This window comes from Megalops cyprinoides, chromosome 12 (assembly GCF_013368585.1).
Source record: "Megalops cyprinoides isolate fMegCyp1 chromosome 12, fMegCyp1.pri, whole genome shotgun sequence".
Classification (NCBI taxonomy): Eukaryota; Metazoa; Chordata; class Actinopteri; order Elopiformes; family Megalopidae; genus Megalops; species Megalops cyprinoides.
The window spans coordinates 27,005,603-27,020,045 of NC_050594.1; the positions used below are offsets into that span (position 1 = coordinate 27,005,603).

The 14,443-nt window shown below is 43.2% G+C and overlaps 1 protein-coding gene across 1 annotated transcript in view; it reads right to left on the reverse strand.

The window, feature by feature from the left end:
- Window positions 1-10,497: 10,497 nt before the first annotated feature.
- Window positions 10,498-14,443, reverse strand: part of nudt14 (nudix (nucleoside diphosphate linked moiety X)-type motif 14) — a 29,454-nt gene continuing 25,508 nt past the window's right edge. The window contains exon 5 of the mRNA XM_036542377.1: window positions 10,498-11,506. Coding sequence (XP_036398270.1) covers window positions 11,257-11,506 — 250 coding nt within the window. The 3' untranslated portion in view covers window positions 10,498-11,256. The remainder of the gene's footprint in view (window positions 11,507-14,443) is intronic.

Below are 14,443 nucleotides of genomic sequence, written 5' to 3' on the forward strand. Positions count from 1 at the left end.
AACAGAGCTACTTGTCAGTACATCTCTGTTTAATGTAAGTACACACTTGTATGTTCTTGCCAAAAATATACATATAGTGCTTGCAGCAGAACACAGCACTGGTGTCAGTATGTCCTTGCATGTATCTCACATGCATTCTTGGTGTGCATTTAACCATTTGACAGCAAAGCGAATTGACACATCCAGTCTTTTCCTGTCTCTATCACACCTTACAACAACTTCCTCTGCCTGACTGTTCAGTCATGCATTACACCTTTACACAAGAAGAAATAGGTGCCTTCCAACTTAGTTAACCCAACGACCTTTGATTAGTCTAAAACACTTCAAAGATATCCCAAATTTCCCCCATTCCCACCTGCCTAGTCTTTCCGCCCAGCTAATTTTTACAGTTGAAGAGGCGGGTAATGGGAAGGCAGGAATGTCATGTTCACGCTTCACCTTGTTTTTGTTACAATCTGGAGCGCGAGCTATGGAGGATGCAATCATTAACTGGCATTCAGATGCAATAATTAACAAGGAACACTCAACATCACGTAGCATCTTCTCAATACCATGTAGTACCAATGAAGTATATTCACTTGATGACTGTTACAACTGTTGTAAAACTTAATTCCCTCCCCTTATTTTTAACAGAAAATCATGAGCACCCTTCAGACGTGTAGCCTGGATATGCTGTGTACAGTATGTTGCTTATCAGCACAATCTGATACCAAGTCTGTGGTAATTAAATGTGGTTTCAGACACTGTGGTTTAGAGGCGGAAGGAGACAGTGCGAATCCTCAAAGACAGAAAAAAGAAAAGTGTTTGACGCTGAGGCTTGTGGGATTGAAAAGGACACCAAGGACCTTCTGAGACTGGCAGAGAGATTGACAGACTCTGACTCCTCAGCTTGCGCCCGGTGCCTAGGGGCCCGCAGTAGCTGAGCGCTTCCTGAGGCCGCAGCATTCCAGACCTGGTGCTGTGATGAGGACACAGTTCAACAGGTGGCCTTTGTCACAGTTGAGCAGATGTTTCCTCCCAGGAAGCAGGTGCAGACGGTCTCCTCCATTTATCTTTTATATCCACAGCTTTTATGACAGGCTTTATCAAACGTGATAAGAGGCCAGAGAGGGGCAATCCAAAGTCTGATTGCCTGTGCAGCTCCACACAGAGAACAGGGGAGTTAGTAGTGCATTGACACCGTGGTATGGAGTGATGCCGCTTGGTCATTGCTGTTAAGGGGACGGTATACAGAGATGCCTCTTCATCGTTACTGTTAGGGGGTTCAGCGCACTTGTGCTGGATGTTAACTGCAATCACAGTGAGCGTCTGTATATGGAAAGGGAAAACACAATATCATGAAACATGACTTCAAGACTATGTCTGCTGTTTTTGACTGCATGCAATACCCACTAGCAATGATACTGAGAACACATGGACAGAAGAAAAACTACTGGCGTCCCCAAACAAACCTATGGATTGATACTATCCGTCACACATAATAATTTCAAAAGTGGCAATATTCATTATCATTATGATCTTTACTTATACATTTTAATTTGTTGTCTCAACTTCTAGGTGGAGATTATAGTTTTTCCAGTTCTTTATTTGTTTTACAAATTTTGTTCAGTGTGTGATTGCAGTTACATTTTGTCATAGTGCAGTTAGGTTTCCGCTTTTTTTTGACTAGAACCTGTTCACTCTTGGAAATCACTTTTTGTCATCAAATCATTACCAAATTTATTTGACATGGTCATCTTTCTTTTTCTATTTTCACCCCAGCGTCTGTCCTGACAAATTTTGTAGGACAAATGTCACAGAATCTCTTGTCTTATGAATGGAGCATGAATAAGACATTTCAGTCTGAAAGCATGTTTTAAAACCCCCTCTGCACTCTGAAGGTCTCGGTGTTGTCCCCTGTGGGGTCAGCTGTGGAGGATAAGGTTAGCAGTGCTGAACAGGACGAAAAGCCTACATGTGTGAATTACATCAGTCTCCCTCATTGGCAAGAAGCTCTCAAATGAGTCATCACAACACAGCTCCTATTCCAAATGGGTTTCAGGGGGGAACTCCAAATATTTGTCTAAAAACAGAATCTGAGTTTGCTCATCCAGGAAATCCTACAACTCACGCTAAACACTGGCCTGAACCAAAGCTGCCCCTGGTGTTTGTTTTCGCTTGTTATTTTACCCCTAAGGGCCACATCCTCGCCTGTAGATTGAATCAGACGGAGTAAACAGTGACTGCGGTGACGCAGGCTACCCCCACTCCACCCCAGTTACCCTCTCCTCTCTGTCCGGGAGAGGCAGGAAGAATGGCTTCCTCCAAGAGGGCAGATCTGTCCTCTGCCTAAACTGTGAATTCAGCTTGATTCAGCTAAATGCTGGGTATCCAGCTCCTCCACGCAAAACCTGCTGTTACTGTGTGTGTTTCCTGGTCCTTAGACTCAGAATCACAGACTGGGTCCCAGACATATGCGGAACTGATCCACTGAGCACCACCTGCCTTGCTATTGAGCAGGTGACAGGATGCATACAGTCTGGACCACAATGCATCTACATATAGCAGGCCTTCCTTCCTTACAAGAGAGGAAATGGACACTTTAAAAAGATGGGCCTTACATGAACACACCCTGTCCATCGCCAAAGGGAAGTGGGATTGTAGGCAATCTAACACAGAGACGACGAGGGAAAGCTGACTCTGATGACACACCAAAAGCGTTACGAAATAAATGTGGGTGTGAATATGACACATTTTACATCCTTCCTGTGACAAAAATATTCAAATACCAGCAGCTAATGCTCCCCATTCTCAGTAATCAATTACTATAAACGCACAGTAAAAACGACAGCACAGTAATAAAGCATCACATTCTAACTTCCAGAAGTCGTTGCCAAAACAGTCCTATGCACCAAATTGTTTAAGTAATAAATCAATAAAATGGCTTGTTTTGTCATAGCAAAATTACTATTATATTGAGGACAGAAAATATCAGGTTTTTTGAGGTCACCCTCTAAAATTTCTGGACTGCATGGGACTGCCCTCATTTACATACAGATGGACGGCTTGGCAGAATCGTATTGAATATCGTCCCCTTTTGTCCCGCCATCATAACTCCAGATGTGGGCACAATGTATCCGTGCCTGAAAGGGCTGCCACACCTGGGGGGTAGAGGAGCGGGGCCTGGATGAGAGACAACGGGAAAAGCGCCCGTGGCAGCCAGCACAGATGGCCTGCCTCGCGCTCGCACAAAAGGAACTGTTATTACCCGATGTGTCAAATTACAGAAATTCGGTGATCTCGCTCGCGATCTCTGTATTTTTATTTGGTGGCACATGGACGCTGCAAAAATCATCTCTGCTGATTTAAGAGGTGTCAGTAAGCAACAGGTGGTCAGACAGTATATGACTGAAGAGAAACTGGAAAGTTATCAGACTTCCAGAGCCAAAGATGTGAAGGAATTTCAGACCTCACACCTATAGTGTGGTATATGTGCTGGCCCACTCTGTATAGAGCCATCACTGGGAGCAAAATGCAATCATCAAAATATCAGTTATCAATGTTATCTCTTAAACACTTTTTACAATGGAATCTGCTGATAAAAGGTGGTTAAATGTGATGACTTAAGAACAGCAGGTGAATGTAACATTGCTGTGGCAGAGTCACAAACATCAACTACCCTTGGCCAAGTACTTGTAATCACAGGCTAACATCTAGCGTCTGTACAATGAGCCTCATAGCATCGAGAGCCCATAGCTTTGTTCAGTGAAGTAGTCACCAGCCTTAAGTGTGTCCTCATGTATGACTTTTTAGTGCTTAATCTAGTCTACTGACAATTAATGAAGTGCTTGCCTTCTGTGTAAAGGTGCAACCATGAAAGCCATAGGCATCAAATGCTCTTAACCTTCATCAGTTACAAACCTGTACGGGCAGACATGCGTAACAGGTGACAATCAGCCTGTACACCACACTAAAGCACATAAAGACACATCTAAGATTGCAGCTAGATTACAGGTATCCATTTTACTTTCCATTTTCACATACCTTTCTCCCTTTCTATGCTTTGCTGCTTTCCTATGAAAAACCACAACGTATGGTGAATGTAATCTTCTCTCTGAGTTTACAGAGAGATTGTACTATTCTGCTGTTGTATTCTATAGCAAGTACAGGGAGCGGTATGCTGTCTCACTGTATTGTGAATCAGACTCTTTTTTCTAAAAGAGAGCAGAGCTCCACGTACAAAGTTACTAGGGGGTTAAATACACTTGACATGACTAGTTATAGTAGGTTGACTCACATGTGAATAAACCATCAGCCTGCAAGTCTGTAGATGCAAACATATAGGCCTACATATTTACATTTCCTAATCAAATGAAAGTCATAAGTAAACAAAATGAGAACTACGTAAAAAGATATTGTGCCTTTTATAATAAGACGTTTTATTTTTTTTTAACTTTCAGTTTATGGTAAAGATTGTACTCCTGATAGTGTTTGGCACCATCATAAGAAAATAATTTAAAGGCTAATTGTCCATTACATTGGTGGAAAGAGTACACTACATCTCAAGTACACAGGGATGAAAATAAAAACTTGAGGGAAATGGGATGAGATGGGGATTCATTTGAACTGAAATCTAGGCTTATTTTTGTGTTTACACTTTCTGAGATAGACTGACAAACACTTCCAGTGCAGTAAAATAAGGGGGGTATCACATGACTTGTTGTAAGATGTCCAGGCAACATATTCTCAGGCTGGAGGTTTGTGTGGAGGAACTACATGGGTTGAGCGGAATAGAGATGACAGGTGGGAGGTGAGGTAGGTTTTATTGTAGTAGGCTGTATGTGCGTAGTAACAGACTCAAGAACAGACTGCACTCACAACACCCCCTTGACATAGAAGTCCTTATCAGGTTAATCATGCGGGTTTTATACCATATGACACTCCTTGTCCAATAAATGCTAGATCCACACCCAGAACCAAAGTTTCATATTTCAGTGTGCAAAATTGCATAATTCTGATGAAAGAACGATTACATAAAAGAAGTCAGGGCTAAGTTTCTTCTGCCTTTCACTCAGTGTCGATGCAACATTGCCTGGAGCAGTCAGGATTATAATGTGAAAAATGCCAACTTGGCCTAAAGTGGCTGACTTCAGTGGTGAAAGGATCTGTTGAAGGTGAAAGCTTGATTTAGGACTTGGGCTGAAGAATCAAGCTCATTTTTAAGGCCAGCTTTTAACAACGGAAAGCTAAGCCTCTTTTATTAGTGCCAGCTCAGATACAGATTTATTCATAAAAGCAACAGTTAAATGACGCACTCATAAAATGCTGTGAAAATTACAGGTCTGTGGCACAGTAAATGTGTAGGGCAAAAGACATTGTTTTTAATTATAATAGCAATAAAAACAGCAGTCAATCAAATAGATCTGCATCTGCACCTCTGGGTGTGGCACTCAGCCACAAGAAAAGGATGACAAATGGATGAAAAGGAGAGATCTGACAGATGAGGCCTAACCTGGACCCCTGGAGTAGAAGAATATAATCAGCTCTATTGGCCATGTCTGTCTCAGCACCGTATTCACAGGGTCAGCGCAGTTCAGGGAGCACAGTGACTCTCCCACACTCTAGCATATTAATGGAGCCACTGAACACAGAGCTCCAGCCCAGATTTCCAATATGATCACGAAACTCTCCATCCTCAGATCATTTTTCTTCATCAGAAGTCAGAGCACTTGGAAGGATTTGAAAAGTTTTCAGTAATTCATGTTTAGTGTGTTTGGGAGGAGGGAAAAAAAAGTGTTTTTCCTGCGCGGGTCCCACAGACATCAGAAAGCGTTGGTTCTGTTATTTTTTTTCCGAACGGAGAGCGTCGGCCATTCTCGGCAGGGCGTTTCCCTCGTTTGTTTTTCGTGCGCGTTCCAGGCCCACGGTGCGACTGCCGGGACGTGAAATCAAAGCCCTCCCCCGGAGCTTGTTTATTCAGCAGATCTCTCAGCTAAAAGACCAATTTTAACATTGGGGACAAAAAAAAAAAAAAAAGCCCGACATGAAAAACAAACATGTGTAATGAGCTCAGCGGGCGTTTGACTGAAATTGCTCTTCTTTGCAATTATTTTTCTGGCATCGGCACAGAGACGACAGGGAAGCCAGGTGACCAAAATAGGCCTACAGCACGACGGTTGATATTCCTTGCCGAGTCTCTTTGATTGAGCAATTCTCATATTTTTATTTTTTGGCAAAAAAAACGGACTCCTGCCCTGTGGAGCCGGGACAGAGGCTGCAGCTGTTTGGTAATGGGTGGTAGAGGATGCTGGGAGGACCAGCCAGCACCCAGCAGCGGGAGGACGAGGACGAGGGAGTTGAGAGTTGAATTCTTGGCTAAGAAGACACCCCCCCCCCCCCCCCCCCCCCCCACGTCCTCCTAACCAGGATAGGAGCTGGAAGGCTGACGCTACATGCAGATGGCCCAATTCTGCAAGTCTGCCATGTTGGCACAGATGCCACCCCCCCATCGCAGCTCTTCTGCAGTAGGCGCTCTTCATCACAGCAGGGAGGCATGCAGCTGGATGGGAATGAGGAAACACACTGACCCAGGCAGTGTGGGAACTTTCCTAGCAGCTCCACGCATTTGCTCTGTGGTCTGCCAGCCCCCAGTAATGGCACTGGATTTTGATTTTTTTTTTTTCCAACGATAAACAAGGGTAAAAAAAGGAATATTTCATTTGAATTTTACAGAGATACCTGATCATTTCTGCCATTTCACTGTATTGAAATTCTCTTCAGCTCAAATCTGAGAATCAGACAATTACTAGAACATGGATATGGATATTAACCAGGGCACACATTACAGTATTAAGCACTGTCAATCCATACGATGCAGACCTGACAAACTATGCCAATTTCAGAGCAACCAGCTGATGGTTGGAGGTTACAGTAGCTCAGTGTCATAGTTATGGGCTGAAAAAGCATTTTCACATTTAGGTGCCTTTCAGTACAAACACTGTCATACACCACACCGAATATGCAAACCCTATATACCTCAGCAGGCATAACTTAGCAGACTACCAGCACTCTAAACATGGTGATGCTGAAGACAAAAAACCAGTAGTTGATATGAACTTATCTGCATATGTCAGAGAATAACTCCCAAAGTAAACTTCAGCTTCATCCTCCAACTTTTAGTTTTTCCTTTATTATATATAAAGGAGTCATCGTTTTCACCTTGTGTATCCAAACCAGAATCATATAATGCAAGAAATGTAAGAGGCGCTTGTGTGAGTTAGTCCACAGGAACTGATGGATTTCTACAATAATGGGGAAGAAATCACCAAGCAATGCCACAGAAATCCAAACAAGTCAGGCAATTGCATGGAGAGAGCAGGGGGTGATGTGGAAAATACCATTAACTATAACATGTTTTTTTTTTTTTTTTAGCCCAGCAAGAACTGCTCATTGATGTAGACACCCTTACAGAAATTTGCCATTTAAACAGGGAACAACCATAATATAAGCAATACGGTATAAATACATCCTTGTTACATTTTACATATGAAAACAGAGGGAAATACAAAAGTGACAGCATCATGTTACTGCGACAAAGATAACGACCTACCTCAAACACAGGCCACGAGTGTGTCTTGCCCCACTGTGAATGTAGCTGTTTAATGCAGAGTGAAATTCTGGCCAGACAACACACTTCACACAAAGAGAAACATCTGGGCGATTAAAAATGCAGGGCTTTGATTGCAATTCTATTAATCTGGTGCCATGGGCAGCGGAACGAGGCCACAGAAACGGGGGGCTATATCAGTCGGCACTCCTGAATCAGAGGCTGTTTATTTGGGAGCCGCTGCAGGGCTGGCGTCCTGCCTGGGCGGTGCAGATGAGAGCTGGCAGGCATCTTCTGGTACAAGGCATGCTGCTGTTTCGCCCTGAACCCTACATTGTCCGCATGCGGGACCACCGCGCGGCAGCTCGGGCAGCTCTCCGCCTTATAAGAAGCGCTGTTTGAGAAATGATCCCAGCTAGATGACGGGTTTTGAAAGTTTACCATCGTGAGAGTGAGAGTGAGATTTCAGTTGCATTTTGCTTTGTGTTTCAGTTTCTTCTCAGAGCTTGAACTTCTGAGATTCCCGTTTCTTTTCAAACAACTACCACACCTAAGCCCTTCCATGGTCATGGCATGGCAGTCTCTGCTTTGCAGTAGTTCTGCACGCTCATTAACCATTCTCTGCTGCTTTCCTGTTTTATTTGTGACCCCCACCCACCCCCTTCAAAACACCACAAGGGCATGTATTTACAAGCATGCTTTGTCTTTTATACCAATTCAGTGGATAACGAAGACATCCTTGAGATGCTATCCCTGCTCACAATACCTCAAACGCATAAAATACACTTAAACTAAAACATTAATGGAAATCTTTTCAAGCATAAGGAAATATGTCAGGGCTGTCAATGAGCCGTCCTCGTTGTTGACCACATTCGGCTGTTGCGAGCCTCACAGAGTGTGGTTGCTATAGAGAAGTCAGGGTTGTCTTTGGTTACTTAATGCTTTTATTTCCCCCTCGCACCCAACCTCACCAATCTTCCTACCATGTTCATGAATGAGACAAATATTCACTTAATGATTACCACACTGCCTGAAAGAGAGAGGCAAACACAAACATCACCATGGAAACTTGGTCTTATCTGAGCCCATTCCTCAGACAGGGGAGGTGTTCCCCTTCCCTCCCACCCCCAGCAGAAGGAGGGAGGACTGACAAATTAGGCTCCTTTTGTTTGTGTTCAGATGACAGCATGCACGATTCAGCATGTTGCCTGGACCTTTGTGTGAGAGCAGAAAACGCAGCACAAAACAGTGTGTGTGTGTGTGTGTGTGTGTGTGTGTGTGTGTGTGTGTGTGTGTGTGTGTGTGTGTGTGTGTGTGTGAGAGGGGGGGGGGGGGGGTTACTGGCCTCAAAGTCACGTTCTTCCCACGTTACCTCAAATCACTTCTAATCATCTGTGAGACAGTCAGGGAAAATGGTTAGCTTCATCTTGAGTTGAAGACTCTCGGTCTGATATAAATTGAATATGCAGGTTTTGAGGAAGGTGGGGAGGAAGACTAGCCCCAGGGGGACCAAATCAACTCACTACAAGGCATTCTGGGATATTAACCCTTTTTATTTACAATTTAGTTTTTAGTCTGGATATCAAGTATATAGAGAACACATGCAACACTTTTTAAATTTATACACAGTATGAACAGTGTCATAAATTTAAAAAGTGGTGTTAACAGCAACAGATTATAAATACATAATTAAGTTACAAAAATACAAACAGAAATTACATAAATATCATTAGACGGTATAGAACACTCATCTCAAGTGTCAAGCATACACAGGTCTTGATGTACTCAACACACGGGTACATCATTTAAACTGCCAAAAGAGATCTTTGTTTCAATACTGGTCCTCAGAAAAGCTCAAAACAGAAAACCCAAAGATACTCTAAAGGTCAAATAACAGCTTTTGTTGTAAAAATGTCTGATGATTATGATTTGTCTACATCTTTCAGGACAGTTCTTCCAAAGTTAAGTTTTTTACTATATAAATTATACAAATAACCTAAATTTTCTGAAATTAATCCAAGTGTCTACTAGATGAATTCCAAGTAGAAACGTTACATTAGTGCTTATACACACTAATTTACAACTCAGAATGGTTAAAATTGCCCATTCACCAACAGTGAATCACAATTTTATAGTACCTCTTACTTAGTAGTGAACACATAAAAACACATCTCATTTTAAGACTGACACAACCATTGCACAACATAAAAACCATGCCATTTTGAAGGGTACTTTTTTACCCTAAGAGAGCGAGTCTATTCTTTAGATTTCAAATTTGTGACTGATTAAAGTTAGAATTAAAAAACAGAGGTGTAAAAACAGAAAGCAGTCTGCTATGGGCATGTCAATCAATGTGCCCGTTTCTGAATTGATTTGAGTAAAGTGCTGGCACATTTACAAGAAAGCAGTTATTTTTAGAAGTACTAAAAAAAAGTAGGGCTAAGTGGTTGTACCCCTGATTGTACCATGGTGACCTTGAGTAAGAGAGGGCTGGCTTCACTGAGGACATAGTGATGAGAACAGAACACCTGTTTAACCTGAAAAACTGCCCCTCCCTTCAGCCTCCTCTGACCCCACAGAGATAGCTTTAATGCTCAAATTAACAACCCGCAAAACCTCAAACCACCACACAACAGTTATTGCTGATAATTCCTTTGTCTTTGCACAAGGTAACTATGGCAATGGTAGAAATTATCACATTAAAAGCAAGGTCTCAGTGAACAAAGAAATCCTGGAGGGAAACACCTAGATGTTAATTTTGAGAAGAAAAGACTGAGATTGATATAAATTACAGAAAGCTAGTATTGAGTTGGTTCTCTGCAATGTATTAATGAGTGGGCTACCATTTTTCCAGTGTTAATCTACATTTTAAGTTACTTCTGTGTTAATACAGTAGCCATTCAAAAATAAGCTTTTTTTTTTTTTTTTTTTTTTAAATACTGGGCGTCCATGCTATTCTTGATATAGTATGGAAAATGAACAATTAACTTGTAACATCCCATCTACCACCTTCATATATTCCACTAAAAAGTGTTAAGTAGTGCCTCCATCACCAAATGTCTTCCTGCCTGTAGGAGTGCTATGGTAAAGCTCTGTAAAAACTGTGCCAGGGACTGTGCCATTTTACACAGTCCCTGAATGTCGCATACCTTCATCATACCATTAACACCTGAGAGGACTAGCAAGTGCTTTTCTATTGTTTAGTTGAAAGCTCCATGGTCCGGTTATCAAATGTGGAGTTTCATAGCTGCCCCTTTTTTCACAGAGGTATAAACTTTTTCTGATTATCTATCCTGTAACTAAACTTAGGGAGGTGAAATTCATTTTTTCCTCCCTTAGTACAACTAACTAAGCATGGCTATTATAGGCAACCTCCAATTGCATAAGTGTTCACGATCCTGAAGTCAACCTTCCCCCATCAAAAAGTGATGGCAGTATTCATATTGATGAAGCTCATTAACATCTTTCTTCTTGGGTTTTCTTCACACACAACCCTAATAATTACTGTATTACTAAGAAGTGCAGAAAAACAGGCTTTTATCCTGAAATGAACTACGTAAAAAGGGCAGCAAAGACCACAAAGAAACACATTAAATCACTACTGATGGCTTCACCAGATCGCCCATACACCGAACTATGAAGCGGTGACAGGAATGAGACACGTTTGTCATTTACACATTGGTGGAGATTTTGTATTTGGACAACATGTTACTGTGGAACCAGATGAAGCTGAAGATGACGCCCATGGTTTTGGGGATGTTCTCGTCGTAGGCAAAGTTCATGGCCTCGTGAAGGGGCACTTTCACCACCTCGATCAGCTCGCCCTCCTGCGGCTCTCCTCCGCCCTCGCCCACGCGGTTCTCGTCTGACACTTCTGCGTAGAACATGGTCTGCTTGGCGCCCGTCACGCCCACTCCAGACCTGTCAAAAACAGGTAAAACAATCACCATATAGGTTACTTCTGAATCCCTAGCGACCCCTACCTAATAGCCCAGCAAGCAACATGCCCGGAAGGATTTTAAGATCAGGGCTCCTGTTCTGCAGCCTACAGGCCAATGAGAAGTTTCCTCATCAGCCAGATTTCACATGTAACACCTACGCAAGGACTGGGCAGTTAATCACCTCCAGGTAGCCAGATTTACCGGGAATTTCAGATTTCCACTCAAACCCAGCTAATGACCGGGCATGTAGATCCAAGTCAGCTGTTTAGATTTGGTTGCTTTCCGTCCGGTGTGGGTGGGGGGAGGATAAGGGGTGCTTGTGAAGAGCAAAATGTGACATGGGGGTCCCCCAGCTCCAGCCCATAACTCTGCCCCAGAGTGGCAGTTGCCACCTCATACACTGCTGCTACAGCTCAGGTGATGATTTACCTGAAGTATCGCCATGGGGGCATCGTCATGGAGATCTCCCAGGAGGCCTACACGGCTTAGTTCAAAAACCATTCCCTTCACGAAGATGCTGGCTTGTTTTATTATGCATTCTGGAGCCGACTCTTTGAAGGATTAAGAAATCCAAGGCTTCAGCACCGTATACGTCTGCTCTGCTGTTCTGTGCTCTAATGCCTAAAGACATAACACTGCCATAATACACCATGACTAGTGAGGTGAAGGAAAAAACCCTAAATGCTCCCACGACCCTGCCAAGTATGCATTGTTTTCTGTAAAAGAGCATGAATGTAAAGCAGAGAAGTTTGCCAAGCATTTAAAAAAAAAAAAAAAAAGGTAAACTTTTTTTATATAGAGAGAGCAAACTGGGACCCCAATGGCTATGATGTCTCCACTTCAAAACTTACGTAAACCCTAGTCAAACATTCTGTGTATTTTCCTCTGTATTAAACTTTTGATTAATGACATACATAAAAAAGGCCAATAAAAAAAAAGAACGCATTCCGTTTCAAGCCCAGGCACATTCCAAATAACCCCCACTAGACAAACACAGCGCAGTGAGGTCGTCTCGTTTCCCTCTTACGTGATCTCAGTACATCCAGAGATCCGGTATCTGCCGAGAGGCGGGGAGCGCAGCAGCATGACTGGGGGCCTGAAGCACGTTCTGCCTTACAGGAAGGGCTTGTACGTGCCTGCAGCGGAAGCGCAAGCCTCTGTCATTCTGCTTATTCCGGGCAAGGCCTCGTAGGGGCATGGGGGCCGTTGTGACGCCCGCCGGGGGAGGAAGCCCACCACCACCGTCGTGCGCGCACACTATTTTCCAAAGCAAAGCCGTACGCAACGTGTTCACGGGAATGTGAGCGTGGCACAGTGCTACTGAGAGGGGACACCCCGGTGGCTGGGGACTTTTTTGGCCAATTCAGTCAGGCAGCATGTAGATTAGCAGAACTGAGTTCACCAACACACTCTTTCTCTCATCAGTTCAACACAGAGCCCCCTCTCTCTCTCCCTCATCAGTCCTGCACCAGGTCTTCTCTCTGTCTCTCAACTGTGCAGCGGAGAACCCTCCCTCTCTCATCGTACCTTTCCTATCTACGGAATGTTTACTGCCTTGCCTAGTGAATGAAAGTGTGCCCCACTAAATGTAATGGAAACAGTGACTCATCCTGCTTCATCTGTCTCATCTCCTACAAAAGTTATGCCATTAGTAATGAATAATGGCCATATATGAAAAATGAAATGCAGAAAAATGAAAAGTTACTTTTCCAAGAACAGTTATAAGGATGATAGCTAATCTAACTGTGACTTCCTATCTGAAATCCACCCTCTAGTTAATGAATTTATCATCAAACATGCAGAAACAATGGCCTGTGCACATTACACAAACCACCATTTTTGCATTTCTCTCTCTGGTCGGAAGACATTGGCCACAAATGAAACAGTGAGGAACAGAGACGGCAAAGGAAGCCTCAGGTGCTGAACTAAACACTTTCCTCAGTTTACAGATGGCTTATCTACGCCACAGTGCTCAGTGAGAATTCCAGCCATGCCCCCGTGGAGCGCTTGTTTACAGGGCTCCCTTTAGGGAGCCAGTGAGGTGGAGCCGCTGATGGGGTGATACCACTGTGGGTGTCTTATCAGCCAGCCCCGCACCCACAGCGCCAGGATGCGTTTCACTTACACACACACACACAAACACACACACACACACACACACACACACACACACACACACACACACAAAAACAACACTCCAAACACCCAAAAGCAGAGCTGCAGCGCCGGACACCAGAGACCCAAAACACTACCAAATTTTTCTCGCCGACGCCCTCCTGGCTCTCAGAGGATGCTGGGAACGGCCTCACAGGGATCATTCCAAGGAGACAGCAGTGGAGTATTGTCTCTGTACACATTTATGCTGTGTACTTCACTCTCTGAAGCCTGAAGTGGAGCACTGTGTAATTTGTGCTTGTTTTTGAAAGATTTAATGCAGTTAATGAGCTTTTGCTCAACATCAGCCACAAAGGATTTGTTCTGTTCTGTTTTCATGTTTGAGGTTTGCACTTACCTTGCATATTTCATGTTAGCATTATGACATTACAGAACAATTCTTGTACTGGTCTTTTCATAGTAATAACAATGCTAAAAAACAAATTAGGTAGAGTGGAAACCATCAGATGTGCTGCCATGATGACCACAACCTGACATGACCTTGCAAAAAAGGAAAATAACATGGGAAGGTACTGCAACACATGACCAATGGGTGCTAACATCCATTCACAAAAGCATCAGTTGGCTCTGACTAAAGTTGTTAAAAGTAAAGAAATAACTTTACTAAGATAGTATATTTCAAAATCAGTTCCAGTCTTCATTTCGGTATTTGGTAATAGGGAAATTGTGAAAGTAATGGAGCTGTGTGTTCTCATTTAATAAAATCTGCATCTTTGCATTCAGTTCCAATCAGAAGTCAATT